Raw genomic sequence first — 24793 nt, 5'->3', positions numbered from 1 at the left:
GGTGGAAAATAAGTCAATATTTTGTAATCTAATTGGTTTAGTGATGTAGCCTATCATGTAAAAAGTTGTGTGTTATTTAACTTCGCCAACATGTGAATCCTTGTCTTTGTTCATACAGTATATTGCAAGTAAATTGCAGTTTTGGGCTGCTGTGTCAAACCAAAAGAACACACATTGAAAATGTTGGGAAGGAGCTTTGCCCATTATATTAGGAGCTACTGTACAGCAAGTAGCCTATGCTGACATTTTTGTTGTGTAAACATAGCCTATACAATTTATTTAGCTCAATATCTTGTGATGATCGTTTAGCTTATTCTACTGTCACTGTATAGTCTAAATTAATCATATATTATTGAATTAATGACAAATCAACCGATTAATCGATTATGAAAATAGCCATTAGTTTCATGCCCCATGAGATACACTTGACATCTCATGGCATGACAGCAGCACCGCGTGAAACACAGGGCAGACATACTAAGAGTAGAGAGATAAGTTAACTAAGATTCAACATAAAAATGTAAGTAGAAAGCCATCTATGCTTAGACTGGACTCGCATAATGTATAAACTATTAATATAGGCCTCTAGAGTAGTTTTTCTCAATGAAGGCGGTACAGCCCCCCTGGGGGCTTACAGAGAAGTTGTTTTTTAAAATAATGTTTTTTTCAGGACAGAGGTGCTCTTGTGGGGGCGCAGTTTAACTTACCATGATACCGTGTTAATATGTTACCATGACGGCCCTGTGACAGGGCTATTAGGACCTGTCACATCATGACCCTCTCAAAGCACTGTGTGACAGGTATGTCATGGTACTGGTCATTGTGTCTCCAATGGTACTGGTCATTGTGTCTATATGGTACTGGTCATTGTGTCAATAAGGTTCTGGTCATTGTGTCTCCATATCATGGCCAGTATCATGGTCAGTATAAGGTCCAGTATCAAGTCATCATGGTAGGCGAGGTTGACTATCAGCCTATAAGAGGTCAACAGAGGGCAATTCTATTCTCATAGCAGAATAAAAATGGCGAGCTGTGGAGTCTTAACGTTAAGCATCCATGCTTTAAACAGAAAATATTTTAACAAGCAAGAGCACTTTGGCATACCATGTCAATATAATGTGCATGCACTTCATAACACATGCATGGCACATCATAACACAAAAAAAGAAGTGTGCAATGCAGTCTGATTCATTGCCATTCAAGTGATTTATAATTGCAGTGACACCAGTTGTGAAAAATGCCAAGTTTACAATTCAATCCATGTGCTGGTAGACTTCCTACTTGGGAATGGATATATATATATATATATATATATATATATATATATATATATACACATACACCTTCATATATTCCAGATTCATTGTGTATGAAATATTTCAAACCTTTTTTTGTTTGAATCTTGATTACGGCATACAGCTCATGAAATCAGAAATTCAGTATCTCAAAATATTAGAATATTACATATTAAGACCACTCAAAAAAAGGATTTATAATACAGAAATGTACTGAAAAGTACTGTATGTTAATCAAATGTATGCAACTCAATATTTGGTCTGGGCTACTTTTGAACTTATTACTACATCTGTATTGTTGGGTCTGGCGTCTCATAATACAATACAATTTAGATTCTATATGAGTCAGCAACTTGAATTATGCATTTCATTTGGAAATCAAGATCCCAGAGAGTGTCTGGAGGAAGAGTGAGAGGCACCGAGTCAGAGTTGCTTGAAGTAAAGTGTGGAAATTCCAGTCAGTGATGATTTGGGGTGCCATGTCATCTGCTGGTAGTGGTCCAGTGTGTTTTATCTAGTCCAGAGTCAACACAGCCACCTACCAGGAGATTTTAAGAGCACTTTGTGTTTCCGTATGTTAAGCTTTACGGAGATGCTGATTTCCTTTTCCAGCAGGAGTTAGCACCTGCCCACACTGCCAAAACTACTAGTAACTGGTGTACTGGTATTACTGGGCTGGACTGAAGGTCTCTGAAGCTACTGTCATCAACACTGATTATTCATGTGTGAAAAATAGTCGTTTTCTTTTTTGCTGGTTCTTTTGATTCTCATTCACACATCCCAACTACAGTATATTTAATTAAGTTCACACTAATCTCTGTCCGATTATTTAGCCACACAAGATATACAGTATACTACTACTGTAAGATTCAACATAAGTCTCCCCCCCCCCCCCCCCAAATGTCATCGTTGAATGTTCTCCCAGAATAGTGTTCATGTGGTTAAAAGAAAATACACAAATGACTGTACCAACCCAACTTAACATAATATTGATTTTATTATTTTCCTAGACAGTTGAATCTTTAGAATGTGATCCATTATTAAAATGTGTACATTTTTGTGGCTCACGTCTCATTCTGTAAGAGAACTGTTATTCAGCACCTGTTATCTCAACACAGAGCAACAGCTCTAGGAGTAACTTCCCGTCTCAAATAGTTTAATGACTATTGCCTCTTGGGGTTGTACTGTCAGTGCGTCCAACGAGGTGGATCCCAAACGGTCCATCCCCGTACTGGCCACAAACACCCCGCCCTCTGGAAGACTGGGTGCCCAGGCTGGGTCCAGGGTGTGGGGCGTGGAGTCCAAGTTGAGCAGAACCACGAAATGGACGCAACCCCAGGAGCGTAGGAAGGCCAGAATGGGGGGAGACGAGGAGTTGGAGGACGTCGAGAGGCCGGTGGTGTTGAAGGGGAGAAACGTGAAGCTTCCAGAGAGCAGGGCTTCCTCTCTGGCTCTGGAGCGACTGAGGGAGTTGAAGAGAGCCAAAGCAGAATACCTCGCCTTTTCCTGGTCCTGAAGGATGGATGGCAGAATGTAAATACAGCCGCACTTATAAGCTCGTCTCCATTAGTAATGGTGACCCAGCCGTGGGCTAGCTGGCTAACCCAAGAACTCCAAGATATAAATTATCCTGTCTGGTCTACCTCAAAAGAACCCAACAAAACTGAATGACTGTTTTGTTCTCACAATTTGATTGCTTTGTCAATTAGGTATCTATACTAGAAGAAAAAAATATATATATATATATTTTTTTTTACAAAATTACAGGAAACGTTAGACTTTGTCAGTCCATTTTAACATAAAACCAGCTTAGACAAATATGAGACAATTCGGACTCAGTCACGTTCTTAGACTATAAATGCTACTGGCTGTGAGCCAGAGTAGAGTAATCAACTAGACAGACAGCTCATAACTTTATCACTTACTTTATCACTTACCACATAGGAACTCGATGTTTCATGCTGCCAGTCCATTTTCACTGTTACATTCTGTATGGCAGAACATCTTCATTTGGTCAATTCAAAAGTCTATAAAAAATGTACTATAGTCATTAACCACTTAAAACCCTCCCATATAGTGGGCCCGACTAGGGGTCTATAATTAGCCCACAACTTTTTCCCTCTATACCACAAGCTCACAACATATCACATTGTGAGCTTTTAGATCTGCCATTTCTGCAGAATGTTCGCTTACTATGACATGCCCAGAATAGGGACACTAAGGTTCATGTGGTTAAATCAATATAGTACAGCAACGATTCTCAGCTGGGCCGTGGTGAGCATATTGCAAGAGGGGCCCCGAATATCTTCTTTAAAACCTTGAAAAAAGGTTTTCATTGTGATACCGATAAATAGGAACTTAAGTATATTATGTCAGTTCCATTGCTCCTGAAGATGCACGCAGCCCACCAAGTGTGTTCAGGTGGGTGGGCCGCGACATCATTCAAGATTTTCAAGTGGGCCCTGAACCACTGTAATACAGTACCTGTGCAGGAGTGAGTTCCTCTCCATATTGAACTGCAGGTGATCCTGGTAGAGTCATTAACAACACTAGCAGTAGTTTCTGCAGATCATGGGAAGCTTTACCACCAACCTGCCAAGCACACAATTCATACAATAAGGCTTGGCAATGAACCAAAAATATATAAAAACCCAAGAAGAACCAATGATGACCGCTCATATCAGTCATGTAGGTTAATCAAATAATCAAGAAGCAGGTTCTTATAAATCAACACGAAGAAATTCTAATAGATTTTTTTAGAATCGCCTAAATCGATTAGTCTGATTAACCACATAGCCCTGTATGGCACTTCGCTGTACAAAGGTGGTGTGCAAAAAGAGTGATAATAGCTGATCTACAAGCTTAGCTCACACCGCATCAAGACACGTTGTGAGCTTGTAGATCTGCTATTTTAGATTTTTTTTAAATCATCCATTAATTGTAATTAAGGCAAAGGTTTGAAATTATTGTGATATTGATTTTAAGTCATATTGCCCAGCCCTATATGGAGCAAAAAAACCTGTAGGCTTGCGACAGACGAGACATTTTTAATTTGATAAATTATAACGATTGGTAATCGATTCCTATTTTGGGCATGTTATTATAGGCGAAGATTAAAAAAAAAAAAATCTTTCTCCAAAATAGTGAAAATAGCCGATCTACAGGCTATTTTCATGATTTTGCACGAAGTTGCGACGCGTTATAAAATAGGGCTTGGTTAATCGATTGATATATAAAAACTTATATAAAAAACCTGCTTCTCCATTATTCAATTAATCGAAATAGTATAGAAAATAATCGATAGTTCTAGGCCTGAATAAAGTAAGTGATTATCCCTATGGAACATAAGTACATAGGAGTTCCCATGGAGAGACAACAGCTTACTGTCCAACTGGGCCATATATCTCCTTTAAATGTCTGCAAGTGTGTCTCAATAGCAGCAGCAACTTCCTGTGCAGACAGGATGTGGGGCGTGGGTGGCAGGATGGCTTTCATGACCACCTCCACCAATGTGGTGTTGATGGAGCTGGAGGTGTTGAGAGCAGGCAGAACATCCCCCGTCTGCTTAACCACCACTATTCTGAGGAGACATTGGAATAGAAATAAATCACTGTAATTATATTTAATACAAATGTCTGACATACTGTACATCAGGCGTGTACCGACTTAAAGTGACTTCAAATCAATCTCACGATTATTTCGAACTTTTGCCTTGATTACGATAAAAAATTATTAAATGCGAAAATAGCCGAACTACAAGCCCACAACCTTTCACATTGCAACACGTTGTGAACTTTTAGACCGGCAATTTTCTAAATTTTCATACGACGAGGTATAGGGAGACCGGGGACAAAAGTAACAGGGGGCAAAAGTAACACACTCAATAATTCTAATTAGGAACAAGCTAGAGGGGTGAGACTTCTTGTGCACATGCTCAGTAGGGTCCTCTCTCTGCCTATGGAAGGATAGAATGATCATTTCATCTCAGCAGAAGTTTTCAACAAAAGACTGATTTTGAGGTGTAAACATAAATTTTTGAGTGTACGGTATTTTCCTTCTGCTGTCTAAAGATAAGATGTCAGCTGATTTAAACTTAGATTAATTGTATCTCTATGTTATTGGTCACAAATTAACATCAGCATCCTATGCTAGTATAGGTGTTTCTAGCTAGAATATGGGATTTTATCATGGTTGACCCATCGGGGGAAATTGTAGTGACCGGGGTCAATTGTAACTGTAATTGTGTTTTCAATGCAAGCAGATTTTGTGTCTGGGATTACATGTTAGTAAATGAACATATTACACTAAATGTCACTACATTTCAAAGTAAAAATACATTTAAATATAAAAATGACATAAATGCGAAAAAAAACTAAATTGAAGAATAAATAATTGGAATAAAAATACAAAATAATTGTAATTATGTATATAAAACATTTGTAAGTATAAATGTTAAATTATAACAAATACATATTACTTAGTGATGTGCTTTTATTTGAGATAAAGTGTGTTAATATGACTTATTTTTTACAGTGTTACAATTGCCCCCAACCATCGTAACACTAGCCTCGGAAACCCAGGCTTTTTTTTTTGTTACAAAAGAAAAAAAGCCTGGGGGAGCGATGCAGGAACGATGGTCTTGGACCTTGTTATCTCCTAACCAATCAGAGTGCAGAGGGGCGTCGCTCTAAATTTGGTGACGTCAGCGTGCTCCGTGCACAGGCCGAGGGGGGGAGGGGAGGGGAGGCGGGGACATAGATTGGTGAAGCAATAGGAAGCCACGCACAAATCCAGGCGGCTGTGTTTGGGTCCGCCCTTCAAGACCATGGATTGAGCTCGTAGCCTCAGGCTATCGTAACACTGACTCATTGCATTCAAATTTATATTTTAGTCTTGTCCTTATTAGTGAAAGCTTAAAATTTGTATTATTAATTAGGGCACATATATATGTTTCTTATAGCAAAAGATGACTAGGATATTTCAAGAAGTCTGTGAATTATGAAGGCAAATACAAAAAGTGTTACTTTCGTCCCCGGTCTCCCTAATAGAGGGTTAAATAAAACATTATACAAGAAATCCATTCACATGTTTTCATGTTGAAGAAAACTGATCGGTTTCTATATATGTTCAGTTAATTTCCCTGCCCTAGGTCCATCCATACATTACCTTTCCTCATCTTGGGTGCTGAACTCATTGATCAAAAGTCTCCAGTCCATTAGAACCTGAAAGACAAACAGTTTTTAATCGTGAAATAAGTATTCACAGTATCACCATCAAGGTAAATTACACAACTGAAGATGCAAACCATTTGCAGCCACCATGGACTTCTCACCTGTTCTGAATACGCTGCATCCGTGTCACAGACTGAAAACCCTGCAATGCCCTGCTCCAGCCAGAACCGAAGTGCATACTGTGGTGTCAAATGTACACACCATTTAGTCATTTAGCAGACGTTCTTATCCAGAGTGACTTAAGAGTGCAAGATCAGAGTAAATGCATGGATTAAAGCAAAATAAAATCTCACGACTGATTTTTTTTTGTATGGCCAAGTCCTATTAAGCTCTCAATGTGTCTGCGATGCACTGAGAGCTTGTAGATCAGCTATTTTAGCTGTGCAACATACTTCTATAGAAGACATGCTGGCTTCTATGGAATCAAAATGACTTAAATCAGTCATGGCGACTGAGAACTTTAATCCATGTAAATGGCATGAACCCTAGTCAACAAACGACAGGGTCCCATTGTTAATTTCACCAGTAAGTAAATCATCCGGACTCCTGTTTTACCTGTACTGTGTCCAAGTGCTCGGAAGGCACGTCTGTGTGATTTCCTGCAGCATCCTGAGCTCCAAATAGATCTAGCTGACATAAGTCTAACACTATTTTGAGCCCTGTGAATCAGTAAAATGACCAGTTAAAACATACACACAGGTCAGCCAGACAACAGCATGTATGTCAGAAGATGAGGCTTCAACGTACCTACTTTGTTGCTCTCTGTGACCAGATGCTGGATCTCAGGCAATGTCCCTACACTTTCAACGATCATTTTGAGTTCTGGATGGGACTCTCCCTTATGAAATAGACCCTCCAGGATTAGGGCCCCTACTCCCAGGGACTGCAGATAGCCTAGATGATCACACACCACTAGAATCACACCAAACACAAATTGCATTCACTGAAGGTGCAAAGTGATGTTTTGTGTTAACATATTAAAGTGTTAAATAGCTTTATATTCCAATAGTTATCATAGCTATAGAGTGGTTGTTCAGCAACTGGGGTCTCCCCAGCTGTAGAGAAGAGAAAATGCATGGGGGGGTGGGGGGATGACATTTGTAACCCACATGATTTTATGTTTACTAAAGAGCTAGAGAGACGGAAGACCCCTGTTGCTGAACAAACACTATAATGATTACTATACCATGTAGATTTGGTGTGTTATTCTTCACATTTACAGTAATTTAAGTTGCGTATTATTGCAATGAATGACTCAACTGGGCCTGGAACACATCAAAGCTATTAATTTACCACTGATCCCGCCTGGTCCGTCTTTTTGGGCGTCTAGAAACGGGGCAGGTTGCAGTTGGTAGAAAAGGGATTTCTGCCACCACTTCAGAGGCGCAGCAATGGGCCTTGGGCTTTGTATAATGATGGCTATGGCGGTGCCAAGCATGGCCAGCCACAACAGCCAGAAGAGCAACACCAGGCGTGAACGAATCTTCCTCCATCTTGGCCCCCCTGCAGCGACCTCCAGCTCCTCCTTGGACAAGGGCCTCCATCGAACCGGTTCCGAATCGGGCTCCTCTGGGATCAGCAATGGGGCCGACTCTGCAAAGCCCACACTGCCCAACAGGCCTGGTCCTGCGCCCGCAGTCACACTGCCATAACCTGGGTCTCCGGCGTTCAGGGGCATTTTGCGTGGCTACAGACAGACAGACATGTATTGATCCCATGGGGGAAGTTCAGTCACCAGAGGCAGCACAGCAGTTAAGTTACAGATATAGTAGAGTAAGAAAGGTACTGTAAGGTACAGCAAGAATATATGGGAACAAGGGATCAGGGGAAGAATACCGTCACAAAAGGCACCATTCAGGGGTCAGCCACCTTTTTGACATGATTTTTTTATTTTCTAGATAGTCAGTAGCCCTGGTTACACATATCAACATTACATTTAGTTATGACACCACATCAAAATAAAATAGTTCGAACAGATTTTGATTTTCCATATTCATAACAATACAGATTGTTTTCCTTCTTCTTTTGAAATGTTTTCTTTCACATCAGGACATTGGAATGATCATTAGACAAACCCAGCCATCTCCCAGACTCCCTCCCCAGCTAGAGTTTGAATGAATGTAGAAATATGAGCAGGATGCAATTTGCACACTGATGTGGGGGGACTTAGTTAATATAATTGACATCTAAAACATCTAACATCTAAAATATGTTTTATTTTAAAAGAAACGTCCTCTCTCAAACATAAGAGGAGCCAGTGATCACCCTCCCCTGCCCTGTGCCAATGTTGGCACCCATGCCTAAGGTTGCTTACACCTAGTTTACAATAGGCCTATATACAATACCCTGCACTATGCAGAACAAAAACAAGTCTGTCTTCACAGTATCCCACCCAAAGCACAATCTAGCAGTGGTGGAAAAAGCACTCGCAAGTAAAAGTATCAATACTGCAATGTAGAAATACATCGTTACAAGTAACAGTCCAGAATTCTAAATTTACTTAAGTAAAAGTGCTGGTATCAATATGTACCAAGTACCAAAAGTAGAAAGTACTCATTATGCAGAATGTCCTAGCTGTAGAATACAACTCTCGTAGACGTATTTATGATTCTGACGTTTTCAATCTACGAGAGTTGTAGGGTTGATCCCCCATGGACACAGGGACTTTCATCTCCTAGCCCAGAGGTCTTCAACAGGGGGTCCGCGACCCCTAGGGGGTCCGCGGAGGTACTGCAGGGGGTCCGCGAAAGTTGTTTGATTAAACAATATTTTTGTTTGAAAATAATATAACACTTTTTTTTCATTTTTTCCCCCCAAATGTCAAATTGTCTTTAAACATAACATGAATCCATAGCAAACAGATACATGGAGGCACAATGCACAATAACATGGTATGTTTATACATATTTTGTAGAGAATTTTTATTTTGCACGACACGTACTGGGGCAGGTGCGTATAGGAGCAGGCAATATAAAACACAATTGTATACATAAATATACAATATGTGGGTAGCCCCCCCTACCCTACGAGGTAGCGTCCCTGCTCCATCTCCCCATCAGTTTGGGGGTCCCTGGCCTGAAAAGGTTGAAGACCCCTGTCCTAGCCCGTAATCTCCAAACATGTACAAATGCCCCAAAAAAAAGTGCTTACCCCCACCCCCCAAATGTTAACTCTTTCTACGGGGTAGTAGTGCAATGTAATAATCCATATATTTCAATAAAGAAGTGTTTTAATGCCGTTTGTGGCCGATTCTGTCGGAAGTTCCCAATGGGCGGTAGTGACGGGGCGCATCCGGTGAAACCCGGAATTACACTCAATGTAAACAGGAAGTAAACGAGGGTGAAAAAATGGCGTTCGGCCACAGACGGGATTAAAACACTTCTTTATTGAAAGATATGGATTATTACATTGCACTACTACCCCGTAGAAAGGGTTAACATTTGGGGCGTGGGGGTAAGTACATTTTTGTTGGAGATCTACGGGCTAGGAGATGAAAGTCCCTGTGTCCATGGGGGATCAACCCGCAACTCTCGTAGATTGAAAACGTCAGAATCATAAATACGTCTACGAGAGTTGTATTCTACAGAATGTCCCATTTCACAAGTTTTTTGAAAATAGCAGATCTACAAGCTCACACATAATGCAGCGCAAAGCAACGTGTGCTTGTGAATCTGATATTTTCCCTAGAGTAGTTTGGGTGCTGGCCTGCCGGGCAAACATCTAATTTCTCTTTTGGGTCTTGAGCTAAAAAGTTTGTGAACCACTGGTCTACATATAGCGCACTCCTGCATGCATGTACAGTACCTAAAGTGAATCTACAAGCTCACAACTCACAAGTAGCCATGTGGGTGCATGACAACAGCGCTCAACCCCACTTCCAACAGGCACACATACACCCGCAGCCACCATAGATCCACATTGATTGATGCCTATTATTTAAAGCTTTCTCGGCTAATTATTCTTCAAACCGTTACCGTATTACCGACGCTGGTTTTGGCGACCAGCGCCTCGCCCTCAGATTGCTCCATATTGAATGAATGCTGCTCAGCCTCTTTCCACAACAACTGACCTGATATTCACAGCTTTGTGATCAGAAAGATGTTTCTATCAAAGCCCAACCTGGGCAGCTGTTTGGAATTAATCAATTAACGGACTCAGCTCGGCCTCAGAGTGGGGTAAGATCAGATGATCATGAGCTACCTTCACATTTTGCATTATCCAGTGGTGGAAGAAGTAAAATATGTGAGTAGGCCTCACATATTTTACTTGCAATACCACAATATAAAAATACTCTGTTACAAGTAAAAGGCCTGTGTTCAACATGTTACTTGAGTAGAAGTACAAAAGTATTGCCATCAAAATATACTTAAAAGTTTCAAAAGTAAAAGTACTAAAATGTTTGAAAATAGCAGATCTACAAGCTCGTAAGCTTGTAGATCGGTACAGTACGTACAGTACAGTACCGATCAAGTTTACTCAAGTACTGTAAGTACAGTACTTGAGTAAATGTACTTAGTTACTTTACACCACTGTGTAAGATGATCATGAGCCACTTTTTACATATTGCAATATCACATACAACTTCCGATAGAATAATGTAACTTTACAATAGGCCTGCATAGGCTACTTCAGGTTATGTGCACCTTCTGTTGTGTAGTTTGGCCACTGTCAGCAATGTCCTTATGTGCATGACATTTTTAACCCAGCTGTTTTTAACCTTTTTGGGATTGGTTTTATGCTTTTGGCTATTATGCAACACACTCTGAGACTGCTTGTGAATGAAACGTGCTCTACAAATACAATACATTAGTATTATTATTAGGCTATTATAATAATAGTAATTAATATTATTATTAGGCCTATTATTATTATAAACAGTGGGGTAAATTGAGCGTTCAAGAATCTTATTCTAAAATGTCCCATTCTAATCATCAGCAAATTCTTTAAAAATGATTGCACCTATAAGGCTTTATTTGATGGTTGTAGTTTATGTATTTTGTTAATTTTGACAATGTTAATTTTCTCTTACTTATCTCCATCTGAACAAATAAATGGTAGCCTATACACCATTTATACCACCACATCTGATTATAACTTCGAGTTGTAACTTGCATACACACTATCTGATTGTGTGACCTTACAATTACTACTCCCCCAAAACATATAGGAATCGTGATCAGAAGCAGTAAAATCACACAGGGGAAAACACACAAAAGAACAAAACAATTTTGGCTCTAGTTCGTTCACTATGTACACTTGCATAAGGCAAATACCCCAACAACTTTATGATCTAACCATCACATGGCTGCTGTAATGTTAAGATCAACCTATACTTGGAACTGCACATGTTTATGGATTTCTTGAGACATGGGGTCGCTCATCATAAGCCTAACTTATACTAAATCAGCCCCCTCTGTGAGCCAGATTCTTGGCTCATGGATGTAATTTGGAACATCTCACAGGCTGTGAGCCACTTGGCTCAATCCTTCTGAATATTCTAGTGGCTCACGCTGTGTCATTAATGACTCACAGCTTTGACAGTGAGCCGATTTATTGAGGATAAATGCCCAGAGCTATTAGACATGAGCCCTAGCTTGTCTTATACAGTATAAACTAGCCTTTTACCCAATGGCTCGACCTAACCTGTTCCCCCCAGATTGTTTTCAAAGACTATATATAACTTTGAACAAGATCTCTCTAAATGGTGGTCATTTGGGTCATTGTATTATCAGGATACATGGAGGAAAAACACATTGTTACCTCTCAGTTTAACAGACGTGTCGAGCCATGCGCATTAAGGCAGACAGGGGAACGCCTACAGTATATGTATAGTCTGCATAATGTTTAAACACATGCACATCAAATGACTCACCTGAAAATGCAGCAGCTCCTCTTTGCAGTCTCTTTCCTTCCTCTCAAGTCCTTCTATCTTATTTTCCCGTGTCCACTTTCCACTTTCACTACATGTATTCTAATGTCTTCCAGAGATGGTTATTTGAAGTATCTTGCTTCTCTTAGTGGTTGGGATTGAGAAGGTGAGAAGGACATGCTGTCCAATGACAGCTTTGCTGGATCAATTAATACAGAGGTGCTGAGTCTCACCACAGCCTGGCAACACATTCTACAAGACCTATGACCTCAAAATGGACAAGCGAGCCTGCTTTCCAGGTCTTGGCACGGCTACAAGGAAATGTGGCTGCATCTCATTTGTTATTGTCACTTTTAATAACTTTGACAGTACAGGAACATCGAGGAATTGTTTATTGTTTATTATTGTGGATTAAATGGATGAATTATGCCGTTCATAGATTTTCTTCTATAAAATGTTCATGTCCCAAAAGAATGTCTCACAGCTTTTGATATGTCACTGCACACACTTTGAAAATTAAATCCTGCTATACAGTTAATTGAGAGTTACATCTCTCAATTTTATTTCTTACACCGAGTTGTTTAGCGCTTTTAACACCCAAGATAAATTTTTCCAAGTGTTTAGAAACGAGCAAAAACTACTATAATACAATGTCAAGAAAATAATATACCATAGTCATTACCATTCCATGTCAGAAAGGGTAAGATCATTGCATTTTATACAGGGATCACCTTCTGTCACAGAAAAGATCAAATAGTCCACAAGGTTGCACAAACCTGTCACCTGAGTCAGTTGACATGACAACAGCTAGAGCTCAGTGCAGTTCAACATCACACTTCCTCTCTAAACGGTATGTTTAATGAGGTATGTGTGTGTGCTAATTCTGAGTTCTCTACCTCCCTCTCTGGTCTATCTTTATGGCATACGTTCTGCTGTATAGCTTGCATAACATGCCACTGCTATCTATATCCCTTTAGTTCCATCACAGGACTGTGCAAACTAATTATTTACTGTCAGATACTGTGTTCCATTGTTAGTCTTTCTGGGGTGATGCACATGTGATGTACATGTGGAGCTCATAACTTTACCCCATGCCTTTTACACCTTTTATACTAAAAGTCATATTTTAGTGTCACGTAGATTTGATTTGATTTGATTTTTTTCCTTCTCTTTCTAGAGCTGTGATAACATTTTGTTTTGTGAATTGAGCTGCCTTGAACAGAAGCCAGAAGCCTTGATCTATCGGTATCTATCTACCCAGGCACTGTGAGGTTAGTGAAAACACTTCTGCCATTATAAAAAGACAATTTTGGAAGCCGTCACCCCCTTGTTCTCACTGCATGATTGTTATTTACCTTTTAAGAAACCAAAGTGCTGATTTACAGTTGATGTCCATGTTGTGCAAGAAAATATTACACCAGGTTTACTTTCCAGGCGAAATGCCACCCCAACTCTACAGCTTTTTCTTCTCCATCAATAGCTAGTTTCTCAGCTGAAGAGTTGAGTCCCTTTTGTTCAAGATGGTCAACATGGTGTTGGTTTCCAAGGCAACGACTTTAGGTAGAATCCTCTTCAGATACTCCCGTGTCCTGAAATGCCACAGTGATATAACTCTTAATCCCAATTCATAATTCGTCACACGTCGAATATAGCCGACCTACAAGCTCACAACGCACCGCGGATGTGACGCATTGTGAGCTTGTAGGTCTGCTATTTTCGGCGTGCTACACCGTCGTGTGACGGAGCATAAATTAGGCTTCGCTGGCCTCCAGAGCTTGGAGGTCTAACTTTCTACTCCCAATAATGTGTTAACCACATGAACCCTAGAGTTCCTTTTCTGGAGAGAACATTTGGTGATAATAGTACTGTACAAGCTCACAAAGCGAATGCAAGATCCGCAATTTTCTGCAAAGATATTTAGTGTAAAGTGAAAACAGGAAGGGGCGTAGTATAGAGCCGTGGGTATATAGGGTTTAAGTTGTTAAAGGACCAAACCAGCATCTATTCATAGCTTCAGCCATATATACATATTGCCCATTTTCCCATTTTTGCCTTTATTTTTTGATTTTTGATCCAAAATCTTGTCCAAAATCATTAAAATGTTACCGAACTTATGTATGTACCGTATGTATGTACAAACGTATTAATAAGTGAGTAAACATTGGTTAAACCGCACTATGCGGTTAAGAAATAATGGAAATTTTAATTAAATTTGTAAATCAACCTCTTCCTTAAGGACTATTTATGACATACATAGGCCATGACTGTATCACTGTCGTGCCAATAATGACAGTAATCCTCTTGTGTAATATTGCTTAATTAAAGCGGGATGATTATGTAACTTTGACAAAGCATTACATTTGGTGTGGTAGATTATCTAGTCTCTCTCTGCAAGTAGATTTTCATACCACTGATATTAATGGACTCCAATGGCTTATTTAAAAATGAAATAAACTATGGTATATTGTTTAGAAAATTGTCGGCAGTAATGTCAGGTAAACCTTAGACCACCTGTTTGGTCCTTTTTAAATGTTTGTTTTCAATGGGTGAAATAGGCTTTGTGCATAACTGTAGTTGCAGGTTTCCAGAAGGTGGAATACCCATTTCCTGTTCCGGTTCAGTTTCCCAGCTGCGTTTGATTGGCTCGGCAGAAGATTTAAACCAGAACCAGGTTCAAATCTCTACCGAGCCTATCAAACTGAAACTGTGGAACAGAAACAAGACAGGAAACTGGTATGCCACCTTCTGAAAACCTGGGACTACAGGTATGCACAAAGCCTATTTCAGAACTTCCAGAACACTTCAGAAGTGAAGTGAACATTAACCACTTAATACCATATATAGGCTACTTAGTTGACCGGATTCCCCCAGGGGTCTGTATACTAGGCCCGCTCAATTTTACCCTCCACAACAAATCTCTTTGCCAGAAATAGCTGATCTACAAGCTCTCAACCCGTCGCAACGAGAGGCACTGTGAACTTGTAGATCTGACATTTAAACCGAATGTTTGCCTCTAGAATAGGGACGCTAGGGTTCATGTGGTCAAATCAAAAGGAGCAAAAGTCCTACCATCTGGGGAACAAAATCATTACATGCAGTGAATTATATGGGGCTTACCATCAGCTCTTGAGCTCTGGGAGACATGGCATATTTCTGATATGCAGAGATGATACAGTCTCGCCTGCAAAGACAGAAACAGAGGCAGATGGTCAGCGGAATTTGTTTCGATTTTTAGAGCCACATGTGGCTTTAACTAGAGTTGTGTACAGACTACAAATCCCTTCTGAGGTGTTTTAGGCTCACTTGCTAGTAACGCCGCCCCCTGGTGGCAATCCTGGTATATCCTCTGAGGTCAGGAATTTTATCACATACAACAGATCAGGTTCTTCGTTTCTAGACTTCAGCAGCTGGACAATCTCTATGGAGACAAATAGTGAACACAACAACGTAATGAATCAGGGAGATGGCATTGACCTCAAGGTTTAGTACGTTTACAGGGCTTTTGTTTAGTAAAAGCACTTAGATTATGCTTCATATTATTTAATAGTTGTCATGTTACTGCAATGGTTTAATTTACTCTTCAGTAGCAAATCACCTTCCACTTTGAGCTCAATCCGTTGTTCTAACTCGGCCTCTTGTTGCAGTGCCTCCTGTGACACCTGGGGGGCGCCAGGTAAACGTACAATGATCATACTCATGTTGTCCACACTTCCCTATGGAGAGGGAAAATGGAGACAAGATTGCAGACTTAAGTTCTTATGCTGCAGATGATATCATACGAAGAAGACATTTTGGAGAAGGGCATACAAATCAATACATTTCATTTATTTCAATGGTTTGCTGGTGATGGTCTCATTGACTGATTAATTGATTGATTGATTGATTGAATACTTTATTAGCCAGACATGCAGATGCTACAGTATATGTACAGTGATGCAACACAATTAGTTATTATGATGTTACAGTAAGGTGATAATTGATTTAATTATGGTTTTGTCAATTCACAATTGAATGATGGCTTGATGATATGTTGCAGAACTAATTGATAAACACTATTGATAAACAATTTGATAATAAATATCTTGTGAAAATGCATTCGTAAGGCTACTGTACAGATTGCGGCAGGCAAACTAAATATTGAATATTGATGTCGCAAAGGAATAAGACCCACAAGGTCTGCGTATAAATACTCCTAAAATCCTGATTAAAATCCTGTTAATTTAATTCAGAGAGATCAAGATGGGCCCATACAGGCACATTTTTACACACTCAATTACTACTCAGGATTTGCAAAACCTCTTCCCAGACGGTGGGTAAAGCCTGTCCATCTGGTGTGTAGTCAACACACACATGCGGGCTAATCCAAGTCAGTAGCCAGCTACAGTACGTAGCCCTCCCTCTCTTAATACACCTATTAATAGTGCAGGCTATTCTCTCCTGTACTTTACAGGGCATGCTGGCCCATTCTTAAGACATGCTATGTTGGTACTAACCAACGTAAGAAGACCTGCAGGAAAAATCCACTTACATAACAGTGAAGTAACACGTAACCCAGGAGACTCCAGTTATATAACAGTTAAATACTATTCATGGTCTACTGCCCCTTTTCTCTTGACACACATCTATCTACTGTAGCCATTCATAATTCCATTCATTTGGAGCACTGCTGTTCGTGTTGCTGCTAAATCCATTGAACCCTAACCCTAACCCCTAACCCTAAGGTAAGTGAGGAACATAGAACCTGGGGAACATAGGGATGACCCCATTTTGGAATAATGGAAGGATTTAGAGTCAGCTAAGGCCACAGAGTGCCAATATGTATATGTGGTTGGACTAAACTAAACCCCATCCTAATGGAGAATACAGCCTATTATATCTTAAGAATGTACATGTAATGTCGGTCAGTGGGTCCATCCATCCAATACTGTACTTTACTCCCAAACAACATATCTCACCATAACAACATATCTATATCCCATAAGGATCACTTCACCCATTTTCAACATAATTTTATATATTTGCTCCTCACTAATGCTTATTAAAAGATGACACCATTTTTGTCTATTAGGTCTGTGTCTCAGAGGAGGAGGGCTGTGGACAGTTCAGAAACCCTACTACCAGTGACATCATCAGTAGGCAGGTTTGGTCATTTCAAACAATATTTAAAACTTTATTTTCTATTATAGCAAGAACAATGGCTTCTATTTCAGCAGGCTAACTTTCCAGGAAGAGAAAGGCTGTAATTTCTATTAGCTTGGAATCCAAATTGATGATGTCACTGGTAGGCAGGTTTCTGAACTGTCCACAGCCCGGTTCTGAGACACAGAGAGTGACAGAAATTGTGGCATTTTATAATGAGCATTAGTGAGGCCCAATTATATAAAGTCAGGTTGAAAATGGGTGAAGTGGTCCTTCAACTTAAATTCCATGGCAATCCATTCCAGACAGTTAATCTCATAATGTAATTGTCACATTTGGCAGCTTGACATGAAATTTGCTGTGGGCACGTACATGCCCACCAGCGGTGACCCCATGACTTGATTTCTAGCGCCACCCTCAGGTAAAACTTTACAGTGTATCGATTGTTCATTCAGTTGGACATTTGATCAGTTGTGGGCCCCTGCAGGATTTGTTCGGTTCTCGCTTAACCCTGCCCCCTTTGTGGGGCTTCTATTAGTGTAGCTTTGTTAATCACTTTTGAGCCGCTTGTTATTCAACAAAAACCTCTAGCAATTAACCAAAATGGAAGTATCCTGCTAGTGTGGCTTTTAGACCAGTTTGGTTGTTGTTTTTGTGTCTGTATATGTTCCATTGAGGCTTCTTGGAAGACCATATAGACTTATGGTATGTAACATCATAAATAGTCCACCATGTGTTCTTATAAACCAAAACCTAATCAGCAATTAAAACATTATATACTTCATTGACCGGAGTCCCCTGTGGGTCTACTGTATACCTTTTTTCCCTCGAAAATAGCCAATCTACAAGCTCACAGTTACAGCACAGAGCAATACATTTCTACAACAAACCCATCATTTGGCGCTTAGGGAGCAGCCACTGAATAATAATACAAGAAGACCTCACTGTTGTAGGAGAAATAAATGAAAATTGTAAATGCAAACTGTAGCAGGGATGTTCCATTCATCCACCTCCTCCCTGCCACTAGTAGAAATGACCTCTTATGAGTGTCTGAACAGTGTCATGGCCCTGAAGGCAATACGATTCCCCCAATAAGATACCACCCCCTCCTGTAGGTTCGAGCAGCACAGGCAAAATTGTAGAGGAAAAAAGGTTGATAAAAATTAAACTATATGGTGTGCTGTGCATTGAACTAATTCTTATATTTTAAATTGTACACCAACATTCTTGAACAATCCTTCTGGTCTCTCACCTTATAGAGGCAGAGGTCAATGACCTGTGCACAGATCTCTCTCAGGTCATCGCAGACCTGCATACGGCTACGCACAAACGCACACAGCGCCTCGTTGCTGATGGCGTCCCACACACCATCGCACGCCACGATCACGAACTCGTCCTCCGTGGTCCTCTGCAGCTCGTACACCTCTGGCTCCGGGGACACCAGCTGTTCCGTCTGAGACCTCCATTCTACCTCCTTGAAGTCAAAGTCCCCCAGGGACCTGGACACGGCCAGAGAACCGTTGACTCTCTGCAGGGTCACCTGGCCCCCGGCGTTCTGGATGCGCTCCTTCTCTATGGGGTTGAAAGGCTTGTGGTCCTCCGTGTAGAAGACGACTTGGCCGTTACGGCAGAGGAAGGTCCGGGAATCTCCACAGTTAATGAAGTAGATGTAACGAGGCGAAATCATGACTGCCGTTGCTGTAGAGCCACTGCGTTCCCAGTTGTCGCGGCGAGTGAGCTCGTGCATATGGCGATCGATGGCCAGGAACCCCTCGTGGATACCTTCCTTCACCTCCTCTCGGTCCTCCTCCACTTTCACACCACCTGCACACAGTAAAATACTCATGAACCCTAGTGACCCTATTCTGCAGATCCACAACCTCGCAAGTAACGCAAAGCATTGTGAGCTTGTCGATTGGCTATTTTCTGTGAAGAGATTTGGTGTAGAGGTAAAAACAAGGAGTGAACAAATTATACAACCCTGGGGGAACACCGGTCAACAAAGTATACTGTTTAGAGAGAGTGTAAAAATGGATTGTTAGGTTTTGGGTTCGATTTATTTTCATGCGTCAACATTCCAGAGCAATGGAGAGTGTGGAAAAGAGGTGAAGAAACAAGTGCAAGCAGGTTGGAACGGGTGGAGAAAAGTGTCAGGTGTGATAGAAAAGTATCAGCAAGAATGAAAGGAAAGGTGAACAAGGCGGTGGTGAGACCAGCTATGTTGGTCAGGGAGCTATGTTCTCTCTGGGAGTAACAAGGATGGATAGGATCAGGAACGAGTACATCAGAGAGACAGATAATGCCAGAGAGGCCAGACTGAGATGGTTTGGACATGTACAGTACAGAGGAGGGATAGTGAGTATATCGGTAGAAGGATGCTGAGGTTGGAAATGCCAGGCAGGAGGCCTAGAGGAAGACCAAAGAGGAGATTTATGGATGTAGAGGAGGACATGAAGTTAGTTGGTGTGAAAGAAGAGGCAGAGGACAGGGTGAGATGGATGCAGATGATTCGCTGTGGCTACCCCTGAAGGGAACAGCCGAAAGGAAAAGAAGAAGTCGTCCCTGTCACTGCCCACCCCTTATGTTGTTTTTGGGAAGGATGTAGACAACCATGTTTGTGTTTATTAGAGTGCCCGCCAAACCAGAGACACCGCGCACCACCCCCTCAGATGAAATCTTTTTAAAATCTATTTTTAAATTTTGCATTTATCTTTCTCAGGTCACTAATAGCTAACTTATCCATTCAGGACTTCTACCCTCAGTAATAAGTGAATTCTAGACATCGGTTTAGGGTTTAACTGTTACAGCTGAGCTCAGTAGAGATGTCAATGGGTTGATCCAAATCCTTTTCACTCTCACTGTGCTGCCTGCTTTAAATCGGGAATGTTTCATGTTAACCATGGTCCTTGTTCTATCACTAATACATTGCAAATGGGAAGGTGTTTTTACTTCTTGTAGCATTCCAATCTGTAGACATCAGATATAAAAACAAATCTTCCCTTAAACTTGTAGAACAAGCTGTTTTTCTACTCTGCCCTGGGCCTTAATCCACTACTGTCAGGTACTTTGTGTTCATTAGACTGATTAGACTGAAGTAACTAGTCTTACGTGATGTCCCATTAAACTCACAATCATCTTGTTAGGGAAGCAACAAGTCTCAACTAGAAAAAGTGCTCCTCGGAGCACAGATCTCCGCCAGGTCAGTTAGGCTATTTTGGGCCAGCAATGTTTGGAATTCGCCAATCAGGATGGAATATGAAAAATCAGACGGATCCGTCTTGATAGCTTGACTATAGAAATAATGTGTACCAATTTGTGTGATGTTTGGACACAATTTGTAGGAGTAATATTAAAAAAAAAGTTTAGCAAAAATCAGCCTCCTGGTGGCACTATAATAGGGCAATGTTAGAAGGGTGGCATTTGTTCCTCAACGTAGTGCGAATGTGCGTGCAAAGTTTAACCGCAATCGGACGCTGCGTTCATGATTTGTGGCATTTTGTTCAAAAGGGGGCACTCCTGTAAACTTTAGATGTCAATGTTAGCCAATCAGGATGGAATATGAAAAATATAAAAGATTAATGACTATAGAGATACTGTACCTGTGTACCGATTTGCGTGATGTTTGGACAAAATCTTTTTCGTTTTGTGTATAGCAAAAATCGCCCTCCTGGTGGCGCTATAACAGGCCCATGTGAAACATTTGGGGCAGAGGTTCTGCTCTGGCATCCAGGGAGTGTGTGTGCACACTGCACAGTTTTGCTGCCATCATGCCAACGGTGGCGGAGATTAGCAGTTCAGAGACGGACACACACACACACACACACACACACACACGGACACACTTTTTAGGATGTACACACACACACACACACGAACGGACGGAGGGACAGGGTGCAAAACATAGTCTCGGCCATGCCTTTGGCCTGGAGGAGACTGAACAGACTTAAATGGACACTTCACCCAAAAAAAACGTTGTTTCAATGGATTAGTCACCCCATGGAGACTTGAATTCATGGATATTTTTTTAGTTTTTTGTCTCATTCCTAAGACAATAATTTGATGACCGGCAGCGGTTCCGGTAGGAGACACATCGACTCGTGTCTCCTACCGGTCCGCTGGTCATCAAATTATTGTCTTAGGAATGAGACAAAAACAAAAAAATATCCATGAATTCAAGTGTCCATGGGGTGACTAATCCATTGAAACAAAGTTTCCCTTTAACTTGAACTTTGTTGGAAATGTATGCTTTGAAAATGTACCTACATACAGTAGAATGCTATGAAATGACAAGATGATTATCACTCAAATAATGAAATAAATGCTAAGAGAACAGTTAAACAATTCACCCTATTAAGGCTAACTTACATTGCACGATGGCATTGCTCAACCAGGATGTATTCAGGATGTTAGTAATTGTGACCAGTACCTGTATTCAGGATGTTAGTAATTGTGACCAGTACCTGTATTCAGGATGTTAGTAATTGTGACCAGTACCTACTGTATATTCAGGATGTTAGTAATTGTGACCAGTACCTACTGTATATTCAGGATGTTAGTAATTGTGACCAGTACCTGTATTCAGGATGTTAGTAATTGTGACCAGTACCTACTGTATATTCAGGATGTTAGTAATTGTGACCAGTACCTACTGTATATTCAGGATGTTAGTAATTGTGACCAGTACCTACTGTATATTCAGGATGTTAGTAATTGTGACCAGTACCTACTACTGTATATTCAGGATGTTAGTAATTGTGACCAGTACCTACTACTGTATATTCAGGATGTTAGTAATTGTGACCAGTACCTGTATTCAGGATGTAATCCAGCAGGTATCGAGAGCAGTACTGTGCTACTGTGTTGCCAGCATGTCCATCATAGACAGCGAAGTAGCTCCACTCCGCCAGCTCTCCTCTCAGCCGGGGCATGCAGGTGTGAGCATCCTCCATCTGAGCCCTCCATCCCTGCATGCTCGTCACGGCGTAGCTCACCCCCGTCGGGGAGCCCCCCTCCGCCGTGTGCTTTTCCAAGATGGGACGGTCCAGGTACGGGCTCGGCATAGAGTCCTCGTCCCAGACATCATCCTCCTCTCCACTGTCCTTTTCCCTGGTCCCCCCTTTGAAAAAAAACGTGAGCCTCTTCTCCGTCTCTCTCGCCAGCTGGCGGAGGAAGGAGGGCATCTCCACGTTACTCGCCCGCCTGGCAGTCCTCATCGCCCCGCGGAGTCGGCGCTCAAGCTTTTTGCCTGACCTGGCCGCAGCGTGTCTCCGCCTGGTGACTCGCTTCCGGCCCTTTGTCTTCCGCAGGAGGTCCAGTGCAACAGTTTAGCCGTGTTACTGCAAAGGGGTGAGAACTAAGTAGAGAAATCTGATTTATGGTTATATGGAAAATTGGGTCAGTCCACTTCCAGAAAGTATCAAATTCATCTTCAAATATATCTTCATCTTTCTCAACTATTAGGAGAATCTAAAAATCCATGTATAGCATGTATTAGATGACACAATGTTCGGTGTCTTCTCCTCTCTTTCTTCTTTAGTGTGTGTATACTTCTGTCCCTCGTCTCCCTCCCACTTTCCTCTGTCTGTCCTCATGTTGCCCTGGTGCTTCTATTGGTCCATCTATTTCTGTTGATCTATCCCTCCTCTAACCCCTCCCAAGCTCATTGTCTCTCTCTCACTCCCTCTCTATTTATTACACTTCCAGATAATCACTAAGCTTCCAAGGCAGTGTGGATTAGCTGTGGATGCCCTACCACATGGATTATGAGCAGGTCAGAATTTCATAACAGTTTGTTGAATTCCTGTCATCCATGGTAGTACAGTACACCTTACTCTATTGTGCTTAATACTGTATCTGACATTATAAAAACAATATTATGTCTAAGTAATTACTCATTATGGATCAATCTTCCACTCAGGCCATCAGGCCTCTATCTGTGTATACACATAAACTCACAAATTGTCTCTAAGGGCGGTTTCTCACTGGATCCGTTTTCATTGAAAACGTTTCCCAGTTCGATTGGTGGCCTCAGTGGCCTGCATTCACATTGGCCAAGATCCAATCGCGCCAGAGAACACATGCATATATACCCCCGATCCTATAGGTGGCGGCATGCACATAGTGTTTCTTCTGTGGACACAGACGTCATCAAGTATGCGACAATGTTTGTGCTGGGCTCGCATTTATATAGGGTTTCAAAACCTGGTGAAACACTTGTGTGCATTAGCGCAAGATGAGGATACAGGAAACATTCAGTCTAAATGTACAGTTTACTAACCTTCACAACTACTACTACTTTTGCATTTGAAACTTTAAATTTCTCTAAATATTATAAACTTTCACGACAGCTTAAGTACAAAATGAAAAGGCAACTATAGTAGCCTACAGTGAAGTCGGACTGAATGATATATATATATATATATATATATATATATATATATATATATATATATATATATATATATATATATATATGTATATATATATATATATATATATATATATATATATATATATATATATATATATATATATATATATATATATATATGCGCCCTGTGCTCTTCTTTTTCTCTATGAAGAAAAGTACAAGTACAGTTGACACAAACGCATTCCGCAACGCTGCCTGTCTGTTGTTTAATCTCATCCTCTGGACTGCAAAGCCATAGCTGGTCATGTAGGAAGGTGTGCGATAGGATCGCGCTTGCCATAGTCTCTAAAGTAATAATAATAATAAGAGAAAGTTCACTTTTGGTTATTTAAAAAGAGTCTCCTTATTTTATGTATTAATTTATTAGCCCTACATGGGAGAAACGTTAACTTTAGAGCTTTGGTTATAATTTAAAAAGACTAGAGCAGTTTATGTGCAGACTCACCTTTTTATTTTTATTTATTTATGATTTGTGGGTCCAGCACTGTGTGTAAAAAAGAACTGTGGGGACGTGCATCTCCTGCCTTTGTTCATATTTAAAATAAAAATTATATTTTCCAATGCAAGATCAGTGTGGTTATCTGCTCTATATTGTAATATCAAAAATAGTGGATCAACAAGCTCAATGTGTCGCATTGCACCGCATTTTCAGCTTGTAGCTTGGCTATTTTTGCTACTCTTGTGTGACACTGTATGACAATAGGGCATTCATTTATGATGAAAAAGCATTAAAAGTTGCAATATGGGATACAGGGTTTCTTCCTAACAGCAAAGATATGTAGTAGAGATCCAATTTAAATATCCGCACCAACCGTTTCTCCCGTATGTC

General features: G+C 40.7%; 3 protein-coding genes across 3 annotated transcripts in view; all 3 read right to left on the bottom strand.

Moving 5' to 3' along the window:
• The window catches only part of bmp16 (bone morphogenetic protein 16), a 604258-nt gene that overhangs the window by 256822 nt on the left and 322643 nt on the right, over window positions 1-24793 (bottom strand). The gene's annotated exons all lie outside the window — the stretch shown is intronic.
• On the bottom strand, window positions 2424-8204 carry LOC308085891 (amino acid transporter heavy chain SLC3A2; the record flags this gene model as incomplete). Its single annotated transcript, XM_080429206.1, has 7 exons — window positions 2424-2807; window positions 3780-3887; window positions 4680-4875; window positions 6462-6517; window positions 6628-6705; window positions 7278-7420; window positions 7820-8204. 7 exons carry the CDS (start codon window positions 8202-8204, stop codon window positions 2424-2426), a joined length of 1350 nt encoding a protein of 449 aa, XP_080285332.1.
• Window positions 15052-22747, bottom strand: ppm1na (protein phosphatase, Mg2+/Mn2+ dependent, 1Na (putative); the record flags this gene model as incomplete). The annotated part of the gene is made up of 6 exons (XM_080429205.1): window positions 15052-15099; window positions 15513-15576; window positions 15699-15813; window positions 15991-16108; window positions 18787-19358; window positions 22342-22747. The coding sequence occupies 6 exons, from the start codon at window positions 22745-22747 to the stop codon at window positions 15052-15054; spliced, it is 1323 nt and encodes a 440-aa protein (XP_080285331.1).

The sequence above is a fragment of the Gymnoscopelus braueri genome, assembly GCF_963280865.1.
Source record: "Gymnoscopelus braueri genome assembly, chromosome: 5".
NCBI lineage: Eukaryota > Metazoa > Chordata > Actinopteri > Myctophiformes > Myctophidae > Gymnoscopelus > Gymnoscopelus braueri.
This window is presented reverse-complemented; position numbering and strand designations above follow the sequence as displayed.